Here is a 9,840-nt window from a genome sequence, read left to right on the forward strand (position 1 = left end):
GTTCATAAAAATGATTGTGGCCTTCTTCAATTATTCCTTTTATCTGCAAGTTTTCTGCTCTTATATATTTCCTAAACTTTCCCATAAGGTAAGCCATAATAAAGCAATAAATTAAAAATAAACGCTTTGAATAAAATAAATAAAAAAAAAACGTACTTTTAGAAAATATGTCTCCTGCATAGGGAAAACAGACTCCAAAACAGGAAACATTGGGGAAATTTTTAAAAAAAAGGAAAAGAAAACTTTAATTCCTAGATAAGCCATGAAACCCCAAGAAGCTAAAGAGGATGTACTTCGATATATATATATATATATTTATTTTTTATTTATTTATGTATTTATTTATTTATTTTGCGTGCCTGTAAACTGCACTATCGGATTTCACCTGCTCCTCTTGAGACAAACCAAGAAAGCATCACAGGTGAACCGTCCTCAGAACTTCTAAGAACTTCACACCTCATACATGTGAAGTACAAGAGATGGAGTCTAAGAATGGAGAGTCTATTTCAGTGAGCCACTCACATGAGCCCTGAAATCTATATATCTGCCCTCTTTCATCCCCTTGAGTCACACACAAGGGAACTCTTGAACATTGAAACCTCACTGTTAAAGGTAAGAAAATCTTTTCATTAAAGAAAGAAACCCGGTGTATCGGACAAAAGACACATTTTTAAAGCAGAGATGTTTTAAAAATGTTTTTACCTTGCAAAAGTTTGAAGATGAAAGTTCACGTTTTCTTATTTTTCATTATTTGCATTTTAGTTGCAATTTTAAGTGATCTTCAAGTTTAGGTTAATTTCTAATTTCCAGTGTTTATAGTCAAGAAAATAGCCAATGTTTTTTACCCCATCTGTCTGACATTTACAGACCCAAACAAGGAGGCACCAGGAACTTCTATCATGTCTGGAACGTAAGTTCAACCCCAGAAGTCCTATTCTTCATCACTTATTGACAACAATTAATCAATTTTTCTTCTTTTCACTATGGACACAAATTTTCCCATCAACAGCCCTTCGGTGAGTCCAAATGGTTTCTATGGGTTTATGTTGATTTTTTATTTTTTTTAATTTTTTTATTTTTTAGACATGTCAGCAAAACAATGTATTCTAACAGCTTGGGCCTTTAATTCCACAAATACATTGTGAGAATTAAGAAAGTACATTTAGACAAATAGATACCAATCTACTGTATTTGGCTAAAAGAAAACAATTTATTTTATGTTTAGCTTTTGTGCTTTAAAACTGCTTCTACCGTCACTGTACAAAAAGTGATGCACACCTCAAAAAATGCTAACTTAATCCTTTATTTTTTTAATTCTGTCACAGAAACCTAAGCCAAAAATCTCTGCATCCCGCAGATTGTTCTTGAAGGTATGCCCTATATAAATAATGTCCAGCTTGGCTAAAGTGTGTCCACAACCATTAAGCTTAGAAAACGGTGTGTGCTTATTTCCAGACCAAACTGTTAAAGAAGGCGATGACTATGCTGGAGAACGAAAAGCAAGCCAGAACAGCTGATAAACAGAGGATCCTTGACGAAAGACACCCAACACTCCAACTGTCAGGCCTTTCGATGCAGGAACTACAGGTCCACTTATCACCTTTAATTTAGTATATTATGATTTCTAAGGTTGAAGATGTGAAGAAAAATTCCATGCATTCCAGCTTGCCATTTTTTTGAACAGATCAGTTGCTCCAAATCAACTCTTGTCTTATTTATTTAATACCTGGTCATCAAACCTCAATGTAATTAGTCATGGGTTTTATTTATTTCAACAAATAAAATGTGCTCTACTCCCAATCATTGAAAAATATTCATCTAAAAACTGCCAGGAGAGAAAAATATCTATTAAAAAAAATTACAAAATCGTTAAACCTAAGTTTACTTGATACGTCTTTTCTAAATACGCCATAAACGTCCTTAAAATAGATTCAGTTTATCATACAATAGAAGTTAAGAAGATAAATTGTTTTTGTCATTCTTTAACCTTTTTACACATTTACATTTTATTATACTTTTCATTAGTACGCAATGCGACAGGTCGGAAAAAAAAATAGTGTATAATGATGAAGTAAAATATCTGACATAGATTCACCGCTGGCCATACAGCTGGACTTTGACTGGGCCAATCTAACAAATAAAGATGTTTTGATTTGAGTCATTTTATTGTAGCTCTAGCCGTCAGCTAATTGTCATTGTCCTGATGGTCGGGTAAATCTCTGCCACAAGTTCAAATTAAATTCACATTTTTTGCTGCTGCTAAGAGGTTTTGCTCCAGAGAGTTGTTCACATCAACTAGCTTCCACATTTTTAATATCTATTTTGTTGTTAGTCAACTTATATTCTCTAAGCCTAAAGTCATCTAATCAGTCTGTTAAACAAAATATTTCTGTCCACAGAATCTTTGCAAAGAGATTCACCAAAAAATTGACAAGGTGGATGAAGAGCGCTATGACATTGCTAGCAAAGTCGCAATAAATGAGAAAGAGGTGAGTGAGTCCAGTAAATACAGCAACATCCACATTTATTGGGCGTTCTGGTAAAGACGCGCAAAATGCTTTGACTTATTTTCGTCTTCTAATGATGAAGCAAAATATCTAACATATTGTTATTTATTCGTTTTGTAAAAAAGACAAAAAGGAAAATAATTGTTTTTAATTAATAAAATTAACCCTGCCACATGCGATCTACACATGGTGGAAATTCAAAACCTTGTGTTTTAATTGTAAAGAGGGGTTTGTGGTTTGTTTTCCACAAAGATACAGAACTTGTCTCAAAAGGTCTTTGAGCTGAAGGGCAAGATGAAGAGACCGAACCTGAGGAAGGTGAGGGTGTCTGCAGGGGCCATGCTGGGAGCCTTGCTGGGGGCCAAGGTCAAAGAGTCAGTGGACTTCAAGGCCAACCTAAAGACAGTGAAGAAAGAGGAGGAAAAGGTAAGAGTGCAGGATGTAGACTTGTGTGCTGGGTCAAATGTTTGTTTAAGCCGCTTAGAGTAAAAACACGAATGCATAGAGAACTTAATACTAACGCTGCAACGTTAAGCAAGCAATCATCCACATCTCACTGACCTTCAAATCATCTCAAGGGTTTAATCAGGGTAAACTGATTCAAATGTTCTGCTCCGATGACACAGAAAGAAGAAGTCACTGACTGGCGTAAGAACGTGGACGCCATGTCTGGGATGGAGGGAAGGAAGAAGCTGTTTGACGCTGCCCAGTAGATCTGTGATCAACGTCCCTTTGATCACTGCTGTAAATTAAGAAAAGTATAAATGCTGACGCTGTTTGGGTTTGTAAGTGACAATGAAAACTTTGGGATCATTTTTGTCTCTGCTCCACTTAAGTAATATTACCTCACTATTTCACCTCACCTCTTCTTTGTCTTCTTCATCGTCACTGACTTCAAAAAGAGAAATCTATCAATTTAAATCAGTCTTAAATTTAAAATTGTCCTAAAAATCTTATTCTCCTTTAATTTTGGGGGGGAGACTGAAAGGACAGTGCATATATATATATTTTTTATAACAGTTCAGGTTGTGACCAGCCAATCATGTTTCAACACTGAGGTTCTTACCCTCAGTGTTGAAAATGACTGTGCGTTTTTGGAGATAAACCAGTCTTATGATTTATGTCTAAAAGTACATGTGAAACATATTCAGAATGCTGTTGTTTTTATTGAGAACACTGACAAAATATCAGTATATTCTCAAAAATATTTGTCGTGTCTTCACTGTATTTTCAAGGAGTCTTACATAAAATGCCTTCATTCACACTTTGGAACTGTTACATGACAAAATGTCCAACATTGTTGTAGGAAAACCAGTTGTTTGCTCTCTGCAAAAACCTTAATAAATCACATCCTCATTTCTGGGTTTGTCTGCTTTGTTGCACAGATATTTGTAGGCGTTTTCTTGAAGCCTGCTATAAATTACGAGACTATAACATACATGCTGGACTCCTCTAACGCTTAAAAAGTCTCATTTCTCATTGCTGTCAGTGATTTTGCATTTTGCTGTGATTGCGGACGCAAATCTTTCACGGTATGTCAGCTTTGGAATTAAACATTTACTCAAAGGCGTTTTATTACAACTTTGATCAGCTCTCTTTGTCCCTGCTGAAGAACAAGCTCCCTACAGATGGTGCCTGTCCCCAGCAGTCATCAAGGAAGAGGCCTGGTACCTTACCCTGGACAGGACGCCAGTTCATCACACATGTCACAAAATTAATCATATATTTTTCCAGCACATTTTGAAAGATTAATTTAACAGTTAAAACAAAAGAATTCAGGAATTGGAAACATTTTATGTATTAATAAGTCTGGCTATTTTATTGGAAAGGTTGCATAAATGTTTGTTCATGTGTTTATATTAAATTAAATCTCCTCCCCCAGCTCATTTTTGTTTCTGAAGTCGGGGTCTGCATGTATATTGTTTTTTTTTTTCTTCCTTGTGAGTTAAGGAGGGTCTCGACCAGGACGCCATTATCGCGAGAACTGCCCATGTCCGCTACGAGTACTGACAGGACTCTAGCAATGGATGCACTGTACTTCTACTTCTACAGACAATGTTGAAAATACCTTTAAAGAAACGCATGTAACTCATGGAAACAAGAAATATGTTCACAGTGCGGTAGCTGCGACCTCCTCTTCCTCTTGCTCTCTGTTCTCCTTCCCCTACCGCGAGCTTTGCCTGAACCGTTTCCCCCCCCCCCTCTCCTAATATGGCATAACAGACACGGCGGGGAACGCCCACAAAGGCTGATACGGCTCTCCGATTGGACGACCGCCACGTTAGTCACCAACGCACCGAGCGGACGTTGCTGTGGCCTGGCGATTCCTGTCAACATTGACGAGAGTGTCGACGGCATTTCTGTCGGGTTTTTTTCTTTTCTTTTCTTTTTTTTTTTTTTTTCCAAGTCCACCGGGGTAAGGCGATGCATTTCACTCAACACAGTTCGACCGTTTCTGGTGAAGATTAGAAATTACATCGGCCTTGTCGCTTTACTGAACGGCTGTGCAGCGTTAACCGGCGCGCTGATAGTCAGGACGCCGGGTCACCCATCCTCCTGACCGCACCGTTCATCAGCAATGCTCCTGTTATGGATGACACCGATACTACTGTTTTGATTCTCTTTCTCAGTCGGGATAATTGATGAGGCGATGTCGACCCCTTCAGCAGGTCTCTGTTTCATCTGGCATCGACTCTAAGGAGTTCTCCCTACTTTGAAATTGAGATCACCCACCTGTGATGTGCTGTTGTTTCATTAAACCTTTCTTTAACCAGATGAAAACCCACTGAGATCTCAAGACCTCTTTCTCAAGGGTGACCTGGATGAGAAGAGAAGCGAATGCATAGAAACACACTTTAGAAATACATAAAATACAAACAATCAATAAATACGGTGTAGTATTTGGAACAATAGTAATTCAAAAAAACATGGCTACTTAAAATTGGAAACAGGCACTGTTGACAGGGTATCCCGTGTCTGTTTTTAAAAACCCAGCTTTGTTTTGTTCCCATCAAGTAATGTGCATGACTCCTCTGCTTCTAGATCTTCGGATGTCTAAGTACAGACTGGTTCTGCTGAGGCATGGCGAAGGGGCCTGGAACAAGGAGAACCGCTTCTGCAGCTGGGTCGACCAGAAGCTGAGCAAGGAGGGGGTGGAGGAAGCCCGGGACTGCGGCAGGCTTCTCAAGGAGCAGGGATACAAGTTCGACTTGGTGTTCACCTCCCTGCTCAGCCGCTCCATCCACACGGCGTGGCTGGTGTTGGAGGCCATGGGCCAGGAGTGGGTCCCCGTCATCAAGTCGTGGCGGCTGAACGAGCGCCACTATGGGGCCCTGATCGGACTCAACCGGGCTGAGATGGCTCTGCAGCACGGAGAGCAAAAGGTGAAGCAGTGGAGAAGGAGCTATGACATCACTCCGCCTCTGATTGATGAGTCCCACCCTTATTATGGGGAAATCTACAACGACCGCAGGTACGCCATGTGCGACGTGCCGAATGAGAACCTCCCCCGAGCTGAGAGCCTGAAGGAGGTTCTGGACAGGCTGCTGCCGTACTGGAACAGCACTGTGGTCCCCGAGATCCTGAAAGGCAAGACCGTCCTCATTTCTGGTCACGGAAACAGCTGCAGGGCCATCCTTAAACACGTGGAAGGTATGCAGTATGCCTCGGTGTTGCGCTTTTCTTTCTTTTTCTTTTTTATAGATGGAGTGAAATCATCTTTTTTAAAGATCACTGTTGCTCAACAGCGTCACTGAACAAGAAAGTACATAAAATATTTCAGGTCCAAACAGGGAAGCTTGAACTTGTGCAGAAAGATCAGCAAGTTTGTGTTACATTTAAGTGTAATATGAAATCCATGCTGACCTTTTACTACACTTGTAAGCGTTAGGGTTTGAGGGGGCCGTGTCTCATTCATCAGCTTCAGTATTCGTAATCATCATACATTTTTACCTTACCTTTCCAAAAATATTTTGCATTATTAGTGAGCAAGAATATTCATTGAACGCATGCCAGTGGATATGAGAAGATTCAGTACCATCAGTTTTTTTTTTTTTTGAGATGTTTTTCTACGCAGCCTCTATCTAAGTGGTTGTCTTCCAGGATTGTGCTGGGGTAGCTTCTTCACCCTGGCTGAAGTATTCCCACGGTATAATACTGCCACTACCATGTGTCACGCTAGAGATCGGGCGTTCAGGGAGATGCGCATCGTCAGATTACACTCGGCACAAACGAAAAGGTTCAAGTTTGAGCTCATCTGATCGTTTGCAGTTCAGTTCAGTTCTGCGCCCTAACATCCACGAAAAGGTTTCTGGTCGAAATGTGACAAAATGTCAGAGGAAGTAAAAAGGAGTGCAGTTATTTTCTCCAGGCACAGGAGACACCTCCACCTCCCACACTGGTCGGGTTTATGAAAATACGAAGCTCCCACCGCCTGTTATTGCTACCAAATTTATTTCAGTTCATACTGTAAGTGATGAGTCTCTTGATCTGGTTTGCCTGGTAAGGGTTTTCTGTTTTAAACCACCATCTCCATGGCAACAGGGGACTTTTCAACCTACGTAAGAGTTGCAGTCGTGCTGTCAGGAACTGAGTGCGTAGGGGGAGGGCTGTTTGACGAAAAGATACTGATATTACATAAAACTGTTCAATGTCACTCTATTTAGCTTGTTTTTTATAATGCTGATGCTCAACAAATAAGTCATCTCAAGGTAACGTCAAAACGCAGTTTTGATTTATATACTGGAATATAAAGCGACTCCAACACAGTTGGTAAGCTGTATGAATCCTACAGGATAAGCTTTATCAAAACGGTCGTCAGTTTGAGCGCAACGTAGCTTTGACTGTAGTTGATGAAGAAACGTTGTCATAGATTAACTGTGAACTGACAATTTAATGTGTGAATCTCTTCAATTAACTGACTTGTTTCGACAGGTATTTCGGACGAAGACATCGCCAACGTGACTTTGCCCACCGGGGTGCCGGTGCAGCTGGAGCTGGACGAGAACCTCAAACCAGTGAAGCCTCGCCAGCTGCTGGGAGACCAGGCCAAGATTCAGGCCGCCATTAAAAAGGTGGAGGACCAGGGCAAGGCTAAACAAGCGACTTGACCACGCGCACGCACACACACACACACACACACACACACACACACACACACACACACACACACACACACACACACACACACACACACACACACACACACACTGCCTTTACTGCCTGCTGCCTGGATTATTACATCCGGCAAGTAGCCGGATGTAATAAGTCTTAAACAGACTTGAATTATTCTGTATAGCAGTATTAGCCAATAATGAGAAGAACAACAACAACAACTCTCTGCAGTTGTGAGGTTCCTACGTCTCAATGTTACACTTGCTACAATGTGTGATTGTTGGCTTGAACAGGATACACTGGAAATGTAGGAGATCAGGAAAACAATGTGTACTCTAAATGTTTTAGCAAGCTGCTGTTCTGTGTTTTGTGTGTAAATGTTTTGGGGAAAACTCTGCTCCTTGTCTTAGCTGTCTGTTTGTGGGTCTTGATTTATTTACTTATTCTTTTCTACAGAAAGTAATGAAGCAAAAACAAAATCTGCAAAAGCTCATATTAGTCTTTTAAAGTATATATTGCTGTTACATTAGGACTTGCTAGAGAGCTTCATGTAATCTACTTATTTATTAAATAACGCTCAATATATTGTTAAAATATGCCATTGCAATCCCACATTTGCATGGAAAAATCATACATTTGAATTGCACAGTGGTTTGTTTATACAGTGTTTACCTCTGGTACGGAACAAAAATGTGGATTGCACTCCTGCGGCTCACTAATACCTGAAGTGGCTGTGATCTGCACTTTTAACAAGAAGGTTTTCAAATTTAAGTTACCTTGCTGAATGTGTCTTTATTGTGAAAAGTAAGTCTTATTTTGTGCAAATATAATAATTGGGAATGTAAGCATCGTTAATGTATTTTTTTTTGATAGTTTTCAAGTTATAAATGTGAGTAACGGTACAAAGTGTGAATACTCATTGCCATAAAGCAGAACTCTGTTTATTTTATGCTCTTATCTCTTGTTTGTGGGTGTAATTGATGCAATACCTGTATTTTCATGTTGTGTTTCACCGTCACTGTTACTTTGTGCCCTGAATTGCTTTGTCACAGCAGGAAAAAGACAAGTCATGAATTTGCAAATATTTGAGTGTCAGCAGCACTGATGTTTGTCGTTTCAGATCATCAATCCTACAGATGTTACCGGATGAAAGGTTGCCATGTAATATAAAAATTCTAATTTTCGTTAATGTATCTTTGTGGGGGGTTTTTTATGTTTTTTGCTGAGCTCTGTCACATCAGGAGTGTATTTAATTTATGGTGAGACAAATGATACTGGAAACAGATCAGAAAACGATTTGATTGTTTGGGTCGTTCATACGTTGGATTCCGGTCGCTTAGCGAAGCCTGGAGGCAATAAACTGCTGTGGGTTACAACACATGAACCCAGACCAGTGCAATCATTTCTGTGTAAGCAAATCTTTTTTCCCAAGCCACAAAGGAAGTCTTCGCAGCCTGGTTCTTTGTATGCCCGTCAACTTGAAACAAATAAATGAATAAAAAATTCAGCCAACAGTAAAATGAGTGAATGGACAGTTTAACTGCGAGTGTCTCAGAAAACTCCGTCTTTATGTCAATGTCTTTATCTTTATGGATGCAAATGATGCAACAAGTTTGATGTTTGGAACAACCAACGTGACAAGAGTTATTATGCGAAGAGTAACCTTTTACATCTGGACAATTCAGTCGCATTACTGAATACAAATTTAAATTTTATGTAACAGAGAAACACAAAGTAGTGAATAGTTATGAATTGGACAGACTGGACCTTTGCACCACACAAATATTCTTCGATCTAAGCCATTTCACCGCAGCTCTGCCTCTGGAAAGTGAGACTCCTGTCTCAAGTCTTTTCACCCTCAAACAACTTTCTTTCTGGATCATGCATTATTTAGCTACATCTATCCTCTCCTCAGCTTTGATAGCAAATGTTTGAGGTGATGCCACTCGACATCCGGGTCACACCCTTCACAGGCTCCCAGTGTGTCACTGGACGGCCGCTCCCCCATAAAGTCCAGATCTGTCCTCAGAGTCCCGGGTTAACAGACTTAATGATTAAGTAACTTCTGAAAGCAATGAAATGCACTGGCTACTATTTTGTGGCAACACTCCAAATGTCCAAATTACAAATTTATAAACAAATCATACTTTTCACTTTGACTGCACAACTAAAACAAATGCAATTAAGTTTTTTTTGTTTTGTTTTGTTTTTGCTTGAATCT

At 39.7% G+C, this 9,840-nt stretch overlaps 2 protein-coding genes across 3 annotated transcripts; both read left to right on the forward strand.

The window, feature by feature from the left end:
• Positions 1–968: 968 nt before the first annotated feature.
• Positions 969–3,867, forward strand: LOC129360440 (troponin I, slow skeletal muscle-like). Its single transcript, XM_055030673.1, has 6 exons — positions 969–1,016; positions 1,326–1,370; positions 1,456–1,587; positions 2,400–2,489; positions 2,760–2,933; positions 3,134–3,867. The coding sequence occupies exons 1-6, from the start codon at positions 984–986 to the stop codon at positions 3,218–3,220; spliced, it is 561 nt and encodes a 186-aa protein (XP_054886648.1). The 5' UTR covers positions 969–983; the 3' UTR covers positions 3,221–3,867.
• Positions 3,868–4,731: 864 nt separating this feature from the next.
• Positions 4,732–9,003, forward strand: bpgm (2,3-bisphosphoglycerate mutase). Of its 2 annotated transcripts, none has more exons than XM_055030731.1 (3): positions 4,732–5,176; positions 5,550–6,158; positions 7,440–9,003. In XM_055030731.1, the coding sequence occupies exons 1-3, from the start codon at positions 5,158–5,160 to the stop codon at positions 7,613–7,615; spliced, it is 804 nt and encodes a 267-aa protein (XP_054886706.1). In that variant the 5' UTR covers positions 4,732–5,157; the 3' UTR covers positions 7,616–9,003. The 2 variants fall into 2 exon arrangements, with proteins under 2 accessions (XP_054886706.1, XP_054886717.1); XM_055030742.1 differs by having other exon boundaries at positions 4,732–4,923.
• Positions 9,004–9,840: the final 837 nt, after the last annotated feature.

This window comes from Poeciliopsis prolifica, unplaced genomic scaffold (assembly GCF_027474105.1).
Source record: "Poeciliopsis prolifica strain line A6 unplaced genomic scaffold, Auburn_PproV2 SCAFFOLD001, whole genome shotgun sequence".
Taxonomy (NCBI): domain Eukaryota; kingdom Metazoa; phylum Chordata; class Actinopteri; order Cyprinodontiformes; family Poeciliidae; genus Poeciliopsis; species Poeciliopsis prolifica.